A 19,957-nucleotide genomic window follows, 5' to 3' on the forward strand; every position below is an offset into this window, starting at 1 on the left:
GACATCTTTAGAATATTCAGAGACATTTTAAAATTATAAAATAAATGTTTGGAACATAAGTGCTCTGTAAGGGCTTTAGACTACGGTGGGGGAAGCAAAAGTTAGGTTTACAAATATATTCTCATATGCCGTAAACCATAAATTACATTTGTCATATTTTTTTCTTACAGCATTTCATTGCAATTATATTGTTTTTCAGAAAGAAGAAAAAAAGACTGCTGCACTTCTCTAAATTGGTGTGCTGGCCAAATAACTATTTCCCTCAAACTTGGTTTAAAAAAAAAGTGCCAACTTTATGTTATTCATATGTATATTATCATTCATTTTTCACTATAAAACAACCTGTATTTCCAAAAGCTCTTCTAATAATCATAAATCAGCATAGTTTTACATTAAAGTATTTAATAGCTGTGACCTGCAACTTTATGTTAACATTGTGAGTTAGAGTACTGAGTGCCCCATACTACAATGGTCAACACAATTTTGCAGGTGTTGTATTTGAAGGGTTCCAAGAAAAAGCATTTTACATTTCTTTTGGGGCATGGCTTTCCTTCTCCCAAAGAGTAAATACATCTAATGCCTAACTCATGTTTCTAATGCAGTCTAAAATAGATGCAAATTATCTTCTCAGAGTTCTCTTCAAGAATGGCTCTTTGTCTCCCTTAGTTCTAGGGTTTTCAAAATTTTTCAGAACTGAACCATCTCAGTCTGTGTCATCTCTCTCTATCCATCTCCCTCCAGGTGCCCTGACAACGAAAGGTTCCTGGTAGCCTCCACTTAGCTGTCACCTCCCTAGGTGGCTGATGTCCAAGATTCAAAGCAAGGTCAGGCAGAAAAGGACCAGTTGGCAGGTTAATCTTCTCGCGTTTGGTCCACAGTAGGGATTCAAGACACGTTTGCTAGAATTGAACTAAAATTCAGGGACAGCACCAAACAAAGTTTGACAAGAGTCTTGTTCCCTTGAGGATGCAGTCCTACTCTCGGTCAGTGCCTCAGAATGCCTCTTGCTTCGTCTGCTCACTCCCCCTCCTGCCCCTTTAAGGCCTGAAGCAAGCGCTTAGGCCATCTTTCCTTCTCAGGTGTGAAAGGCTAATAGATTGATCCTGCTGTTAATTTGCATCCTTGACATCAAAGGATGAACGCCTCAGTCCTCCTGGGGACTTCAGGAGCTCACCGAATGTTTCAAGTTACTAAGTTTGAAGTGGTAGCTCGTGGTTGAAACTGTTTTTATTTCTGACAAAGGTTTACTGATGTCTTTACAGAATCCATTCATGTTTTAAGAAGAATCATATGATATAACTAGATACAATTTACAGAGGAGGAAATGGTATTTCAGAATGGTTCAATCACTTACTCAAAGCCACACAGCTAGAAAAAGGCCCAGCTGTAAAGTTAAGCCAGGGGTGGCTGACTTCAAACTCTGGTTCTCCCGACGACAGGGTGCTATCTGTTAGAGTGCACCAATTTACTGAAAAAAAGACTAAGAACTTGGAAAACTAGCTAAACTAACTGTTCTCTAGCTAAACTAGCCAGAAAATCTGGCATAGTGTCTAGAAAAAGACAGAGTGGATTTGTCTTTTCATTTTCACCCTCTCTCTAGTTTTCCATATTCTCTTTATCTTTGCTTATTTGTCCACAGGTCAAAGGCCTTCTTGACATTACTTTGGTGAAATTGGCCCTCCACTTAGAGACGGAAAACCCTGGGATGCTTGGGCCTATTTCAAAATGTCTTTTACAGACTAGAAATACCTTTGAAATTCAACCTCAATTCAACTGAGCATTTAAAGTGTACTTTGTAGCTCAAATCTTTGTGGTAGGTACTGTAGGAAAAAGTAAAAGTATATCCAAGCTTTAAAAGCATTTAATTACTAGTTTTATTAAGCTTACAAGTAGAAGTATTCTGACTTGTCTCTTAAAAAGGATTCAGAGTACCCAAATTCTTACAATAGTAGGAAGCTGGTTTTACTCAAAGGGGTTAAGCAAATTTATTTTAAAAGGAGGTGATTTTAGGTACTTCAAAAAGTATGATATTCTATTGTATGACGATGACTCCATTGGGCAAATTAATTTGTTGCAAACAGCTTGAAAATTCCTGGAGGGGGGCAGTTTCAGATAAAGCGGGGATTCTGCATTGATTGATGCTGCACTAGGGACACTTTTTTTTCTTCCACTTTTGCCCTGTTTTTAGAAGGAATCATGTCTGTTGATTGAAATACTGTTCCTCTGGATAGTCACAGTGAACCAAATTTTCTGCCGCTCATTTGTAATCTGCAACCCAGAAATGCTTTAAAGAGAAAGTTATAGTTCAGTTTTTCCAAATTAGCATGTCCTTCCCTTTTTGGTTCTACATATTATTTGGCTGCTATGGGGCCTAAAAATAAATAATAGGAAAAAAAGGGGAAGTGGCTGATTGTACCCTAGCTAATATAGCCTTGCTTTCAGGCAGCTGTGACTGGAAACACTTTGTTTAATATTCAGTGTGCATAGCCCAGAGAAGAAAATGATAAGTGTTATAGAAATTTTACTGTTTTTAAGGACTCAAGCCATTTCAACCATGCATACATGCAAAACTCAAGCCCCTGCAGAGAAGCAACCAACAACTATTGTATAAAAATGTTTTTAGAAGAATTCTGATTGTTCTTCTCCCTTTTTAGTCTTGTGCCAAATGACGAGAGAGCCAATATTCATTCCCTTCAGAAAAAGGAAAACACAACAAAAACAAATAGATGAAAGAACATAGAAATGCATTCCTTAAAGGGATTGGGTGAAGATATTTAAAGTAATTTATGCACACACGAGCCTGTATACCCCCGCCCCCGTGCGTTTTTTCCTCCCTTTTCTTCTTGTGTAAAATCAGTAGTTGCAATAACTAAAATCTGCTTTTTCGGACGGTAATGTTTCAGCAGATCTTTCGAGAAGCCAAAATACCCGGCGCCGCGCGCAGTCTGCCCCCTCGGCCACCTTTGATTGCCCAGCACCTCGCCCAGCGCACTTGAGTAAAAGTTGCCCTTCTTTTTAGCCTGGATCTGAGTTTGCAGGAAAAAACGAGCTCATCTCTTGTGCTACCGGGAAAACTCAATCTACCAATAACCCAAAATCGTGACCAGTACCGAGAGGAGGACTCGCGATCTGATCTCCCTCCACACCTCCCTTCATCCCTCCCGCTTTATCTAGGAATCCGCTTTTTAGGAAGAGCAGCTACTCCAGCAATCCCTGGGATGTTAACTATTACTACTGAGTTTCTCCTTGAAACGCTTTCCTACTCCATCTTCCTCAATCCAGCTGGCCAGAGGAGCGACAGGACTCCCGGGTCCTGTCCATCGCCACCCGTCACCAAGCCGCAGGTGTGGCCTGGCTGCGTCGGACTAGGGTTGGCAGGTAAAATTATATCCCATCTACACAACTGCCTGGGTGCAGACGGCTGGGTTGCGGTCTTTGTCCCCATTTGCTCACTTGTCTTTCCGCCGGGGCCGCGCACTCCCGCTTTTGGCCGGCAGGTGGCGTGGTTGGTTCATGATGGGCCCAGGCCGGGTAGGAGAGGAGCTTCCACCTCCCGGCGGTCGCCCTCCAAGTGGGACCCAGGCTCCCCAGGAAACCCCGCTGTGCCCCGGGGGAAGCCAGGGGACTGGCAGCCCAGGAGGAGGGAGGGAAGTCCCATCAGTCTCGCTCCAAACGTCCCCGGATATTGCACCGAGTCGTGTCGGGAGCTACCCCCAGGTCTCGCGGGCTGCGCTGCCGTCGCCGGGCAGCGTTCAGGTGGCTGCGACCACGGCGGGGACATCGGGGGACAGACCGCGGCCCGAAGTGCCCGAGCCCGCAGGAGGTGGACAATGACCCGCGGCACCCGGACAGGGGCAGCGCGCGGGTCTCTGCGAGCCCTGCAACCCCTGGTTGTCTCGGGGCAGCCGGGGCTGTCCCGACCCGCACAGAGAAGCGGTCGCAGCGCCCAGCGCCCGCCAATGCCCCGGGCCGCTTCGAGTCTGGCGGTGCGTGGTCTGTGCGGTTGCAGGTCCTGCATGCCTACGCAAACCCTGCTCTTCTCCACGCGACCTCAAATTGCCAGGCCGAGTTCCAGGGACTCCCCCCAGGAAAACACAGTTGGTGTCCTGCAGTCCAGGCCGTGTCCGGGCGTCCTGCAGCAGCGGGGAGCCGCGTCCCGGGGCGCGGGCGCGGGGTCCGCGGCCTAAGCGGGCCTCCCCGCCGCCAGAAAGGCATTCGTTCAGCCTCCGGGGACGGGGACGGAACCCCTGCGGCCAGGCAGGCGCTGCGCTCGACGTTGCGGACCCAATAGGACCCGCTTCTCCAAGCAGCTGGGCGACCTGGGAAGTAACTAGTAATCAATTCGCCAAATTCCCCCAAAAGAGCATCTCAGAGGGCGCAGCGCCATAAAGACGTAAAACGGGGCCAGATGTGAAGGTGGAGGAGGTGCCGGTGCAGCCCAAGCCCGGGCGCACCGGACCCGACCACGTCGACGCTCAGGAGCAAAAGGGGAAGGTCACATTCAGACTTAGTTTATTGCAATAAAAGAGCATTTTCCTCGATCTCCAACGGCCCGTGCGGAGGGGAGGAGCCTGCCCACCTTTTCTCGGGCTCCCGGGTCGATGCTGTCTTTCCAAGGTCCCTCCGCCGCCCTGGGGCCCGCCCGCGGGGTGACTTCCAAAGACCCGGCCTGCTCCCTCCGGCGGGAGCGGGGAGCGGGACGAGCTCGCCCCCTCGAGCCCCGGGAGACCTCGCGCCCCACCGAGCCCGGAGGGGCGGGGCGGGGGCGGGCCCTGCGGGGCGGGGCGGGCCCGGGGCCGCCCCGTCCGCGCTGCCATTGGCGGCGGGCCGCGGACTGGCGGGCGCGCGTCACGGGCCGAGCTCGCCCCCTTGGCAATGTCTTCAGCCTGCTGCTCCCCTAACTTAAGCATTTATTCCACTGGGATAGGAGCAGCAGGAGCTGCGCTGGCACCGGCGAACCATGGCTGGGATTTTCTATTTCGTCCTCTTTTCGTCTCTCTTTGGGATTTGCGACGCTGTCACCGGTTCCAGGGTGTACCCCGCGAATGAAGGTAAGAGCGGGGTGGCTTTTCTGGGGTCGAAGACAGAAGAGAGGATCCGTGGGCAAGGGGTCCCCGGGAGCGCGGAGCTGGTGGGACTGGGGGTGGGGGTGGGGGCGGAGCCGGGTGGACGCTGCGCGCCCCGACTCCGGAGAAGGGGGTCCGGGCAAGGGGATTCGCGATGGGGGAGGCGGGAAGTGGCGGCGCAGCCTGCCCCGGTGCGGGGACGGTGCCTGCGGCGGGGCTGCCCAAGTTTGTCGGGAAAGGCCAAAGTTGACCGGCATTCGCCCGCGACGCCCGCTCGGGTCGCCGGGAGGGATGCACCGGGAGCCGGCGACCGGATTAAGAAAAAAAGATTTTGTGGGCCAAGTGCCGTCTCCCTCCTCCCGCACCCGACCGCACCTCCCCGAGCCCTGGGCGAGAGGGAAGCGGAAGCCTGGAGCGCGGCGCGGGCTTGGGGCTCCCGGGCTCTAACGAAAGCCTTTTGAGGTCTGGTTTCTGCAAAGTTTCTCGAGCCCTGCGCTTCCCAGGATCTGGCTGCGGGGCTGCGGGGCCGCGGCGGCGCGGCGCTCTCGGCGCCGCTCGCCGGGCGCCAGGCGCCGGACACCTTTCTCCCCACCCGGCCCCGCGCTGCAGGGGGTGCGATTGCCGGCCTTGGGGGTCCCGGGCTCCACAGATGGACCCGAGACCTGGGGATACGGGCGGCAAGTGGAAGGCGGTCGACTTGTCGCTTTTTGCCGGAACCGAGCACGGGACGAGTTTAGAGGGGACGTGCGGTACCCATAGGTCCCGCCTTGGAGCTCGGTTTCCAGCGCGTCTGTGCAGGGGCCAAGCGTGCAGGGCGTAGGACCGTATATGCTTGTGTGTTTGTGTCGGGATGAGGGTGATCCTCCGATGAGCCCAGAGGCGAGCTGCGTGTGTGTCTGTATGTGTTCAGTCTCTCGCGCGCAAAAGCCTGTGTGTGGATAAGCGAGCGCCCGCGTGGACGCGGACGCCGGTGTGCCTGGGAGCGGGGGCCCTGAGTGTGCGCGCGTCCTGGCGTCCGTTCCGCTCCGGCCTGCGTGTATCTAGCCCCGAATCTGTATCGCCAACCCTCCCCGCCCCCCTCCATCCCTCTATCCCTCCCACCCTCCATCCAGACGTCTGTCCATCCAGACATCCGTCCGTCCATCCCTCCCCTCTTCCGAAGGAGGGAGCCAAAAACCAACTTAGTCTTGGCCCGGCTGCGGGTACCACACAGCTCCGCAGACCGCGGCCCTAAGAGATTCACACACCTGCCGCAGACACTGTTCGGGAGGACAGGGTGCCCCCTCGCTCCCTCCAGCCCCCACTTTCCCCTTCCCTCGGACGTGGCCGCCCGTGCCATCTCGGCGGTCGCCGCGCCTGGGTCTGCGGGCCTGAAGCGCGCATTCTGTGTTCACCCGGCTACTTCGCACACTTGTTCGGACGTCCCCTGAGACCTCTGTTGCCCCAGACGTAGAGGCTGTTTTCTTTCTTTGTACCCCTTTCTTGCTTATTCTTTTGGGAGCAAAACTTGGGGGCTCTAGACAAAAGGGCGCGGATGGAGCCGTAGGCTGAAGTAGAAAGAAGGGGGTGTGTGTCTGTCCCCCTCCCCTCCCCCCTAAAAATTAATTCATTTTGTTGCTTTTTATTCCCATCACGTTTCCTTTTCTCCCTTTACCCTCCCCTTCTACTCCCTCCCTTTTTTTGTAAATTGGGTCTCATTGTTCCCTTTGTGTCCCTAATCCACCTTACATAAATCCAAATGGATGTAGCGGGCTTTTCTCTAGGGACCCAGAAGAGGGCATGAGGAGGGGGCACAACTCTGGCCGGGAGCGACCCGGGAAGGCTCCACATTTTTAAATAATTAATGGGCCCTAGGAATTCTGGCTCCCCAAGAAAAGCTGGAGGAAGACGCTGATTTTAACTCCTGTGACTTCGGGGTGAAAGAGAAATGGACAGAATTCAGGGGCCCGGGGTGAGCTTGGGAGTTGGGGGGCACACGAGCAAGGGTGAAAGCCTCCCATTCCCACCCCTCCCCCAGCTTGAAAAGCCAGCCTCCCCGATCAAATTAAAAACCCTGTGGTTCCTTTGAGATGGGCCTTTCGACCCCCAGGCCTGCAGGATGTCGATGGGAAAGGGAATGTGGAGAGGTTGAGAATTCATTGCGTCCCTTTCAATGTCCTTCAGTGCCTAGGACTGTTCCAGCTGGGGCGGGTGCAGCCGCTCTAACCACCCTACCTTTTCCCTAGCTTTGACACACTCTTAGGTGTAGCAGCACAAGCAGACTAAATCCATTAGGCAGCACTCCTTACCTAAAATTCAAATGAGTGACTTCCTTAGGAGCAGGGTCCCCCATTGTCCTCAAAAAGACCTAGGAAAGAAAGAACACCCTAGGGCATTTGCATTCTAATTCCAAATGTCTGACACCCCCCTTTTTTGTAACTTTGATATTTTAAAAAGCAGCAGATACCAGATCCAGAGACCTTTTTTTTTTTTTGGTAGGAGAGAGTTAAAAATGGTGGGGAAGAGAGCCTTTTCGTGACCCCTGGGTACTCTGCTAGAATTCACTTGTGGCTCTGTTACCATGATGATAAGTTATGTGGTCGTCTGAAACTTGCAAAAACAAATAATTCTAGTAGATACCAGACAGAGATGAATGCAAATTTTGCTCTAGAGTGTAGCTGCCCTACATAGATATATTTATTTTTTGAATTGCACTTGAGATCCTTTATTCATCCTTTTTAGAAAATGAATCAACTGAATCCTGTGATGGAATTTTAAATGCTAAGCAAGTTAAATAAATAAAAACCTGCAGATTTAAAGAGGGGAGAAGATCAAGTGAGTAATGATTATTTACATAAGTGAGACCAAGTTTAGGTTTTGATCAGAGTTGGATATGTGCACCCTCGCCACATATGGAAACACTCAGGCAAATGGTTTTTGTAGTATTGGCTTTTTGTGATTGGAAATTAATCTATTTTTCTTTGTGTCTTTGCAGTTACCTTACTGGATTCCAGATCTGTTCAGGGAGAACTTGGTTGGATAGCAAGCCCTCTGGAAGGAGGGGTAAGTTCTGAGTTGCTCTCTGATGCAAAGGTAAAAAGGAGTGATTAGCAACTTTCTGAAAGTCCTAATGGCTTGATTCTTGTTGATTGTGGTGAGGGGTCAGATTTCCGCAGTGGCCTATAAAGTGAATTACGCTTTGTTGGAGAAATCCTATACTCCCTTTGGATAGCTCTGTCATGGAAGAACTGGAAACCGAAAGGGCAGAAAGGGGTTTCAAAATTAGGAGATTGGTGGAGGCATGGCCTTCGATGCCTATTTCAGACTAAATACCCACGAGAAATCTGATCTGAGGACCAAATTAGAATTTATGCCTATTACTGTGATGGCCGTGAAGACCTGACAGGGTTACTTTTAGAGCAATTATTTTGTTTCCAGATGCGGAAAACGAATAAATAAAGATACCAGCGAGCAAACAATTGTAATTGCACCAGGCGCAGGTTTAATTCTGCTCCTAGGTGGCAGGTTAGCGCGTGACCTCACCATCACAGCCCTAAATCAGCTGCTGTTCTCTTCTGCATGCTGAGAGAAATGTGAACTTGTGCCAGGGGCATGACATATAGAAAAAGGCCCAACCTTGTGCATGATTTGTGTTAAATGCAAAAATACTTGGATTGTTGGATCTTAAGAGAGCAGGGAGGCTGGATGCTGAATGAAGAGAGCACCCACTGTTCACTAATCACCTTCGTGGCACTTGCTCTCATTGCCTCCATTGAAGATTGAGAGAAAACAGCTAAGCCAATGGCCACACTCGCCCCCACCCCTCTAATAACTGGTGAGAATGGGTCAGCTTGGGAAAGCCATCCGGGCAACATGTAACTCTGTCTTCTGCCCAACTGAAATACTTCTCCAGTCCTTAAAAATGAAGCAAATCATTCCACCTTAGCATGCTTCCGGTCTGTGACTGAGTCAATTGATTAAAAACAATGGGGATGAAAGATGAAGAGTCCTTACCAGGCAAAAATTGTAATGCCGGCACCCAGTGTGGGACTACACGCCCAGCCATCCGGTAAAGGATTCAGAAAATAAAGAGAAGCAGACATTGTTACAGAAGACATGTTGCAAAATAAGACAAGACAAGAAAAATAGCCTTGAAAATGGGGGAAACTTTTAGGCTGACTCTTTCCAAAGCAGGTCTTTAATCCCGCTGAAATAAAATGGAGAGTACCCTGCCTTCCTGTTTTTCTGCCTGAACTTGACTGCAGGCACAACTTGGTTTAGTCTGAGCTGAAAAATTCTAGTCTGCCCTCAAAACCGTTTTTTTAAGGCGGGGAGGAGGGGGGAGGGTAGTGATTGGCAGGCCTCTGGCAGTGTAGACAGGCTGTATTCACCGCTGATTGCAGGCAATTGCCCTCATCCTTTGAATGTGAAGAAAGGTACAGCTTTATCTTGGTGAGAGTCAGACTCCTTGTTAATCCTATACCCTGGAAAGGTCACTGATGCAGGCTAGACTTTCCCATGCTACAGCAGGAGTATTGCTCTCTAGGTTAAAATGTATTAGAACTGCTGGCAACATTGAAGATGGAAGGTATCAGTAATTGTATTATTAATAGTAAATTCAATGAGCCTTATTTTTCTCCCTGCTGCTCTCAAGTTGGAAGACAGAATATTATGCAGTATCACTCTGGCCCTGACTTGTTTCACTAAATATACATGTGGCCTATTTAAAAGCAAGGAGTGACATATTTAGAGTCCAGACTATGGTCTATGGTCTATCTGGTTTCTGGAAAGCTTTTACTGCAATTTAATATGCTGCAGACGTATTTTTTTTCTCCAGAACTGCTGAAAGAACACCTGGTCACGTTTTCTAGACACAAAAACTTCATTTGGTTGTCTTGAAGTCTAAAACTAATAGGATGCATAGTTGGTTGTATACAACCCAGAACTTAAACATATTTTAACCTTTTTAAAAATATGAGGTATGTGACATTTTAAGTATTATTGTCAGAGGTTAGAAATGAAACTTTGTGAAGAAAAGAACTAGTCTTTCAAAATTACATGGTAGCCATTGAGGAATTATGTGCTGAATTATGAAGTTTAATTAATCCCTGCATTTTGTGATTGAAGAACCCTTTTCAGGTTTAGAGTGAAGGGCATGAATTGGCTATCTACCAGTAGGGATGGACTGGCTTTAAAAAGTTCTTTCTAGTGGGAGGAAGCATGTTGAGTCTTTTGATTATCCTGAAATCATTACGTGTAGTTACTCCTTGGGATAGTAATTTTGTCTGATAATGACATTATTGTTGTTGTTATTTAGAAAAAGGAAAATAGATATGATTTGACAATATGACCAAGCAAAATGTTCTCTCCTTTGCCGGTCAGAACACCTAAGCAGAATGTAGGGATAATGGAAAGTGATGGCTCCTGATGCTTCATCGTAGGAAAAAAACAAACAAAACACAACCTCTAATTTCTTGACAGTGTTCATTTAAAGGAGTATATTGAGTTGCTGACACTGTGATTATAAAATACAAAACTGAGGGAAGATTTGTCAACGTGGTTAGGCAATTACGTTCAGTCTGGAAAACGCACATTAGGCCTGTGTTTCTGCATGAGCTCTGTGGCGCTATCCCTGTGTGTTTTCCTTTACATTGATAAATGTGTGTTTCCATATCCCTTTGTTCTGAGATGGGGAACGTGTTGAGTAGGGTTTTTGGGGGAAGAAAGGGAAGATCTGTTTTTGGATTTACATGAATTTCCCCACATAAGTAAATTACTGGTGATTTATTGCTCACAGGGTAATAAGAAATTTAATCACCACAAGACACTATAACTCCCAGTTCCAACTTTCAAAATGGTAGCAGATGAAATGGATACAGAATTTTATGCATTGTGGCCCTTCACCTAGTAATATTTCTATCCTTTGATAGTTTTCCAATGTGCAGATGGAAAACCCGTTAAGAGGTACATTATGATTCTATATACTTCATTGGATGGAATGGAGCTTTAAGTAGAGCCATTATAGAATGCAAATTTAAAAAAAAATTTTTATCTAATAATTATATTCATGTGTTATATACTTAAACTGATTTATACCAGGTCTATATAAATGCACTACTGTACATGTTAATGAAGAATTGGACTGCCTCCTAGGCTAGTAGGAGTCACAGTGCTCTTTTTAAAAGCTGTGGCAAGAGCAAACCTCCTACTCTAGCCATAGGGAATTATAGGGAATTATGTGGCCTTCAGTCCTTTGCCTTAAGAAGTAAATTCTAACGGATGGGGTGGGGCTGGAGTTGGAAGGGGAGTTATTACTTGAGGGATAGAATTTCTAATTCGGGTGATGAAAAAGTTTTGTTAATGGATGATGGTGATGGTAGCACAATGTTGTCAAAGTAATTAATGCCATTAAATTGTACATTTAATAAAAATGTTTAAAATGCAAAATTTTATATATTATCACAATAAAATTTATTTTTAAAAAACTAGATTGCAAAGGAAATACTACCATCCTTATTTAATTTTTTTGGACATTGAATCCTAAATACTGCTTAGGATTTTGTTTTCAATATCTACAGAATAGTTTAGAAGCAGGGTTTGTCTAAATTCTTATTTTCTTTTGTATTTGTTTTTTTTTTTAAAAGATGCAAAGTTTTGAATTAAATGATCTTGGAAAGTGTTTTGCAATTATAAATGACTTGTGTATTTGAGAAATTCAACCATAAAATTTACTCTCTATCTTCCCAGAATTACTGAAACCAGAATAGTGGGACTTTCTTTTCCCTTTTAAAGAGTAGTGAGGGTGCCAAAAACATTGACTGACTTTCTTTTTTAGGTATTAGGGAGCAAAGTTCTGACAGGAGCACCACTAATTAACTGATAATTGTCTTCCTTTGGCAAGCTCTAGTCTTCCTGCCCTTAATTTGCAGGTCTCTGCTCAGTTGTTGAAACAAAATATATTCTTGTTTTTCATTTATGAGTAAATTTGAACAGTTGCCACTTCAAATTGTGGCTGTTTTTAGTAGGTGAATTTGAGGTTGTTAGACCATCACAATGAACTGCTGAGTATTCATCAACAATAAATCCACAACAATCTCTGGAATCTAGGCAAAAGAATGAAAGAATTAAAAATAAACAAACAGTTCCCAAATAAAATATTGCCATAGCTCCCATAAGGTGCTTTATTAGTGAGGTTTGTTGTTCAGTAGTTTTCTTTGCTATTGAAACAATAGTTGGTGGTCTTTGGGAGTAAAACAGCATTGACAAATCATTGTATGATGAAATTTTGTAATCGATGCATTTCCTTTGGATCTTTGCAGTGGGAGGAAGTGAGTATCATGGATGAAAAAAATACTCCCATCCGAACTTACCAAGTGTGCAATGTGATGGAACCCAGCCAGAATAACTGGCTACGAACTGACTGGATCACCCGAGAAGGGGCCCAGAGGGTGTACATTGAGATTAAGTTCACACTGAGGGACTGCAATAGTCTTCCAGGTGTCATGGGGACTTGCAAGGAGACATTTAACCTGTACTACTATGAATCGGACAATGACAAAGAGCGTTTCATCCGAGAGAGCCAGTTTGGTAAGATTGACACCATTGCCGCGGATGAGAGCTTCACCCAAGTGGACATTGGCGACAGGATCATGAAGCTGAACACTGAGATCCGGGATGTAGGGCCATTGAGCAAAAAAGGGTTTTACCTGGCCTTTCAGGATGTGGGAGCCTGCATCGCCCTCGTCTCAGTCCGCGTGTTCTATAAGAAGTGTCCGCTCACAGTTCGCAATCTGGCCCAGTTTCCAGACACCATCACAGGGGCTGATACATCTTCCTTGGTGGAAGTACGAGGCTCCTGCGTCAACAACTCAGAAGAGAAGGATGTGCCAAAAATGTACTGCGGGGCAGATGGTGAATGGCTGGTACCCATTGGCAACTGCCTATGCAATGCTGGCCACGAAGAGAGGAACGGAGAATGCCAAGGTAAGGAGAGCCATATTGTACTTTTCATTAGGGCTTAGTGCACGTAATTAAATCAGAGATGAGGCTAAATGGAGGAAAGCCAGTAATTAGCAGCCCCTGTGGGACATGGTGGGACAGAGGGGTCTAATGAGTAAGTGCTATAGCTCCAGGTGGCAAGGCTACGACGTTTCTAACACTGACAAAATAAATGATGCTGCCGTAATCAGCAGAAGGCCGAATATAACAGGCACTTAGATCTGAACTGGCTTGATGTGTCCTCTGAAATGTAAATGAACAAGCTGAAGAAATGGGGCTTGATTGATCCTGACTTGGAGAGGGCGGACACATTTTTGAACCATAGTTTTCCTGTCTCAAGGCTTGGCAAAATGATAATGGTGGCAAATATCTCTGGTCTATCTAGATGTGTGTGAATGACTCAGGTGGGAAATTTGGGTTATTCCAGTTCCCTCCTGCTGGTTGAGATCCAGCTGTCTGAAGAAAGTCCATCTTTCCCTGCCTTGTGGGTCTGTGTGGACATGAAGTGGCCCAGCAAAGTGGAGTGACAATGTTTTCAAGTACATTCTGTTCCACTGAGCACCCTTTGATAGAGTCTCCAAGCGAAATTAATCTTGACAAAAGACCTCTTTATTTCCCTTAGGAGGTGACATAGAGCTAGTAAGAGTCCTTTTATTTGATCTGTGGTCAGAGGCAGTGGTGAATTGCAATCCATCTGGTTACTTGAGTCTGAAGAAATCTAGGTATTTTTAATCAGGTTAATTACTATTTATCATATTAACAATTTTTTCTCTTCTTAAAATTCAGCGTATGCAATTCATTCCTACCTCTTTCTTCTTTCTGTTGGAATACCAGGGAGTTCATGTAATATTTTTCTTTAGAGCAGTTTTATATCTGGTTAAGGGATGACCTATGTAGAATACGGCTTTTGAAAAATCAGTTATTCCAAGTTTTTGCTTGTCTTGGAATTTATTTTACATGGTTATCAGTAGTCTGGTGCTGCTAACCTTATCATTGTTCCTATGAAACAGTTGTAGTGTAATTCTGGTCCCAATATATGAACCAGATCAGATTAATATTTTCTTAAGCTGGTTGTTGGGCTATAGACTGTATTGCCACGTGGTTCTTCTGAATTGACGATTAGAGAGTCCCAAATAACTGACTGCCATACAATTTGTCTGGCATTTCAACCATCTTAATGACGGGGTAGGATTAACTATGGGCCAAGCCACTTGAGTGACTGGAAATCCACAGTTATAACCTACAGAAAATCACATTTTTGGTAATTAGGTGTCACAGAGTTGAGGGTTTCAACTCCTTTCTAGTTTATAGTTTTCTAAAATGTCATTCCTGATTTGCTATAGCTAATTCTAGGAATAACATAGAAAGTTCTTTAATTTCATTATAACTATAATAGGTTAAAGACTGGCCACCTTTTCTACTGAGCCAGAGTCAACAAGTAAACTTGTAAATTAAAAAATTGGAATTAAATTGTTTTAAAAATATTAATTCCTTGGCTTTTAATTATTTTGCTCTTGACTTAGCAACTATTAGATACACTGTATTGAGTTGAAACCCCAAAGTATATTCTGGCATTAGCCCTAGAAAATATGCAAGTGCATTGTTATGGGCTACTAAATGACAATGGTTATAGCAGGAACAGTGAAATGAAAGGAGCAGTGACACCGTATTACATTTTAAAGTAAATTTTGCATTTTTCGGTTTTTGTAAGTTGGGACTTGCACATCTTTCACATGTCAAGATTTTTATATATGTATTAATGCAACAACAGGCTCCCATTTCCTGCTAAAATGTTCACTCTTCTAACATTAGTTCACCTCTGTGCATCTAATGTCATTTTCATTTGTCACAGAGCCCAGTAACTAATACATTGTGAAGCTCCTTGATATTTTTAGAACCCAAATTAGAAGAAAAAGAAAAAAAGATGGTGAGAGAAGTGAATATAAAGCTAACTGAACATTAAAATTGTTTGCTTTATGGAGATAATCTTGAATTCCATTCATCATGTGTTTCAGGCAAGGGGGAGCTACTCAGTGTTTCAGGTCCAGTCCATTTCCAAACAAACTGTTCCTAACACAAGGCCAGATATTTAATGGAAGGGGAAAATTGACTGAGCCATTTTTATAAATCCTCAGTGTTTTCAGACAGGTCACTCAGGTGTTTCTTGTTACTCATAAAATGATTCTTCAAAGAAGATACTTCTTGCACAAAGCCTTGCCCTTTGTTTGCTCTTAATGCTACCAGGTTAGCATCTCTGAATTTAGTAAAGAAGGAAAAAGTTGAATGACAGGATTCTTCAAGTTCCAAACTTGTGTGTAAGACTTTATAAAGATGACTCAAGACTCTAGTCTTGAAATCATCACTGGGGTATCAGAGAAGCATCCAGTATAGCAGAAAGAACATAGGGACAAGAAAATGTGTCTGTACGTGGTCTCTTAGGTGTATGACCTTTAGCACATTTCTTTTTTTTTTTTTTTTGAGGTACTGGGGACAAGGGATTGAACCAGGGACCTCGCATGTGGAAAGCTGGGGCTCAACCACTGAGCCACATTAGCTTCCCTGAGTTGGCTTTTTTTATTGTTTGTTTTGCTTGTTGTTTGCTTTCTTCTTTTCAGGAGGCATCAGGAACTGAACCTGGGACCTCCCATGTGGGAGGCAGGTGCTCAACTGCTCAAGCCATATCCTCTCCCTTCAGCACATTTCTTAAGCCCTCTGAACCTTGATTTGTTCATCTCTAAAATGGGAAGATAATACTTATCCTTAGCTTACAGATTTACTCTGAGACCTCAGTCATTTAAGATTAGTGAAGAACACATTGTAGATCCTGAAGTGTTAGGGTTAATGCTAGCATTTCCTTATTACTCTGCTCTTTCCAGGGTCAGAGCTGTTGACTTTTAAGGGCATTGAGCTGAAATAGTAAAAAGGAAATCCATCTCCTGGTTGGTCACTCCCTGAAGTCTGAAAGGCTGAAGACTGAAAGCGTTACCCTTGTCCTAACAGAGACATCTTCATATTGCCCATTTTTGTACCAAAAATATTTGGAGAGTTGATTTTTTTTTCCTCCCTTGTAGGAAAGAGAACGTTCTTTTGAGTGAGAGAAAAGTGATTTGGGGGTGGGACCAGAAAGAGAAGTGTGTTAAGAGAGCTTAAGAAGGGAGAACTGGCTTCTGGCAGCAGGTTCCTCCCTAATTGTCTTTTCAATGGGTCTACTGTGGCAGGTCCAATAGAAGAACAGGTGAAAGGTCACCTACTTCCTCATCCATCTTCCTTGGGGTCTGGGAGGTCAGAGCAAAGATTAAGATCTTAAATGTGTGACAAAGGATGCTTGGGTAGAAATGGCGGGGATGGTGGGGGCCTGGATGTGCTGTTGTTTGACTCTTCTAACCCTGGTCATCTGACTGAGTTGTCAAGGAACCTTGGGGACAAGAGTTACACTTCCTGCTGCGGTTCTTACCTCCAAGCAGTACGTGCTAATGGAGATGAAGGATGAAGGGCTGCGTCTAGAGTTCCAAGAGTGTCGAGGTGTCAGGGCAAGGGTGGGCCTGCCCTCCAAAGCAGCTGTAAGTGCATTCCAGCTGTAGCTCCTGAATAACATTTTCTGAAACGATTCCCTTCAGCCTCAGCAAGGACAAAAAGGTGTTAGCCACTCATCTTTCATCTCAAAGAGAACGTCTGAGGCAAGAGTTTGAACTTGCCTCATGAATGGGTACATGGGATTATGTAACTGTTCTACTGAGCCCTTGTCTGACACTGAAAAGGGAAACAAGCAAAATCTACGTAAGACCCCTCTACAACCCATTCCCCCAATACACGCTTCCAATGAGGAAATGTTCCACATATTTTCAGGGCTATTTTCATTGCCGCAAATATTAAGCAGAAGGAAGAGAGGAAAGGGTTCTTTAATAACTTATTTTTCACTTAATTTAAAAAGCTGAAAATTGAAAGGAAAGCCACAGATATACATTTTCTCTTTGTGAAATATTAATAAGCAATGTGTTCAGACTATATAAAAAATACCTAATAAAACAAAATATTCTTAGGGAACTTTTAAGGCCAAAATAATCACAATTGTGACAAAATTGAGCTAGGAAAGATTCAAATCTTGCTTAATAGACTTTTTTTTTTACTATAAATTGTTTGAGGTTTATCTAGGACCACTCATTTACCATCACATATCTAATGCCTTCATGTCAAAAAAGGATGTCATTAAAAAAATCTTTTAAGAAAGAACAAGATAGAAGTCTTTTTTTTTTTTCCTGGCTGTAAAATAGAAATAATTCAAATGTGTGCTCTTAAAAGAGGGACAGGGCAGTGTCAAGAAATGAATACTTTGTTTTTCTAAAATACATTATAGAAGGATCTTAGGAGAAAGAAATAATGGAAAGGAAGCATTTAAAATATAGTTTGGAGAGATGCTGTTTCATATCCTTTCCACTTTTGAAAATTGTCTTCTACCTTTGAATCATGTCTTTAAGAAGTAATTGCTTGAATCACATGGCTGCTTTTATCTCCAGCTTTGAAGCGTGACTGTGATCATTGAAAGACACAATTCTTTGTATAGAGAAGAGCAGGGTTTAATTATGGCCCTTTTTCTGTTATACTTTTTATTTTTCCTTCTTCGTGTGACCAGGTTTCTTTTGAAAGTCTGGATCGTGCCATGGTCTCTACTTTGGGATCACCAAAGCATGGCATAGGCATTTCATTATCTCAATTAGGTATGTTTGAATGAGATAGTTAAGATTCGATAACTTATTTTAATGTCTGAGTTTTCTGGTGCCTTTCAAAAATGAATTAAGACAATTATTCTGTTAAGACTTGTACTTTTAGGAGACTGATTAAATGGCTTTTCTGTTAGTATTGTGCAAGGCTGATGTGGTCATGACAGGTGTAACTTTCATGTCATTGAACTTCGCTACTTCATTTTATTTTCTTTGCATTCAATTGACAAATTTAGCATTACCAAAGAGCAGCCTGCTTGAGAAAAAATTTCAGATGTAAAATTGTATAAAGTAAAAAGTATAAACCCCTCCCCACATTTAAAACACCCACACATGCTCAGTTTCCAAACTTCAGCTTTTTATGACCCACCATTCTTTACAATTTGATAGGTAACCCAAATATATGTATATACATGTAATTAAAAAAAAAATCGAATCATCCTCTTAATTGTCATCTTGGGTTATTTTTGCCACTTGACTGTCTGTCATGGATATCATTCCATTTTGGAGAATGTAACTTTTTTCATTCTTCTTAAATGACAATTAAAATTCTACAATCTGAATATACCCTAATTTATCTAACCTTCCCCTTATGAGTAGATATTTAAGATGTTTCAGTTTGCCCAGATAATATTTTTAAATAAACACTTCAATGTCTAGGTTATATATGTACATTTTTCTTAAAAAGATTAAATATTAACCTTGCTTTTTGCTTTTCTGGTATTATCTTGAAAAGTACATGTGGCAAAACTTCCTTATCATGTAGATGTTAAGTGGAGGAATAGAGTCAGGTATAACCAGAACTAGGACACCAGCCATGAGTATGGAGCATAGTGGGGGCTCATTAAATGTTTATTGCACAAATGAATAAATAAATGCATAAGGAATTGGGACCTGCAATATTAAACATTTATTTGGTGGAGTTATGTTTCATGGAGACAGCGTGATGTGTCAAAATCTTTTTACGTGACTAAGGTATTAACGAGGTTCTTGTTTGTAAGTCCTGTTTTGCCGGGGCCCTAACTATTTTCATCATCATCATGAAAGAGTTAGTGTAAAATGGCTAAAACCTGCCTTTGGAGTTTGAGACTTAGGCTTAGGATCCTATCGTGCCACAGGTGTGTGATCATGGACATTGCCCTTACCGCCCTAACCTCAGTTGTGCATCTGCAATTTGGTGGTAGTGGTGTGATACACACATCCAAGCGTGTATGTATAGAGTAAAGGACATAGCGCAGTGCCTACAGTGCATTGAACACTTATTAAGTAGCAATTATTATTATCTTTAGTATAGTTTAGTTAGGTAGAAATAGGGGGACAATATAGGTTATTTGAACAGTACCTGTGAAATGAAAACAGTTTAGGGGTTAGAATTGAGGTGTTTTTTGGGGGTGGGGTGGTGGAGCAAGAGAGCAATGGTGACATAGATAGGGGAGGATGAACGGATGGAATGAAATGGCTAGTCTTGTCTATGCTGGTCCAATCCTCTACTCCTGAAGTCATTGCTCTAATGCAGTGGTTCTCAAAGCGTGGTTCAACTTGGAACCCCAAGATCTTTTTAGGGGCTCTGCAAGATCAAAACTATTTTCTTAATGTTATTGATAATAATGCCTTCCCTCTGTGTCTCATGAGTGTACAGTGGAGTTTTCCAGAGGGTTCTTGAAGTATGATATCGTAACAGACTGAATGCAAGAACAAATGTGACAGGAAGCGGACTTGGCCCAGTGGTTAGGGCGTCCGTCTACCACATGGGAGGTCCACGGTTCAAACCCCAGGCCTCCTTGACCCGTGTGGAGCTGGCCCACGTGCAGTGCTGATGCGCTCAAGGAGTGCCCTGCCACGCAGGGGTGCCCCCATGTAGGGGAGCCCCAAGAGCAAGGGGTGCGCCCCGTAAGGAAAGCCGCCCAGCGTGAAAGAAAGTGCAGCCTGCCCAGAATGGCGCTGCATACACGGAGAGCTGACACAGCAAGATGATGCAACAAAAAGAAACACAGATTCCCATGCTGCAGACAAAAGAAGAACATGCAGCAAATGGACACAGAGAACAGACAATTGGGGCGGGGGTGGGGGAAGGGGAGAGAAATAAAAATAATAATAAATCTTTAAAAAAAAGAACAAATGTGGGAATTCAGTTGTCCTCTATTAAGCCAGGAATTAAAGAGATTTGCAAAACATGTAAAATTCTCACTGATTTTT

General features: G+C 44.3%; 1 protein-coding gene across 3 annotated transcripts in view; it reads left to right on the top strand.

Moving 5' to 3' along the window:
• The first annotated feature begins 2,837 nt into the window (after window positions 1-2,837).
• Window positions 2,838-19,957, top strand: part of EPHA4 (EPH receptor A4) — a 148,608-nt gene continuing 131,488 nt past the window's right edge. For 2 of the 3 annotated variants that reach the window (XM_058300045.2, XM_071216104.1), the window contains exons 1-3: window positions 4,819-5,051; window positions 8,041-8,108; window positions 12,365-13,028. In XM_058300045.2, the coding sequence (XP_058156028.1) occupies window positions 4,961-5,051; window positions 8,041-8,108; window positions 12,365-13,028 (823 nt within the window). In that variant the 5' untranslated portion in view covers window positions 4,819-4,960. Of the gene's footprint in view, window positions 3,379-4,818; window positions 5,052-8,040; window positions 8,109-12,364; window positions 13,029-19,957 lie in introns of those variants that run through there. The other variant, XM_071216105.1, reaches the window with a different exon arrangement.

Source organism: Dasypus novemcinctus, chromosome 7, assembly GCF_030445035.2.
Source record: "Dasypus novemcinctus isolate mDasNov1 chromosome 7, mDasNov1.1.hap2, whole genome shotgun sequence".
NCBI classification, from domain to species: domain Eukaryota; kingdom Metazoa; phylum Chordata; class Mammalia; order Cingulata; family Dasypodidae; genus Dasypus; species Dasypus novemcinctus.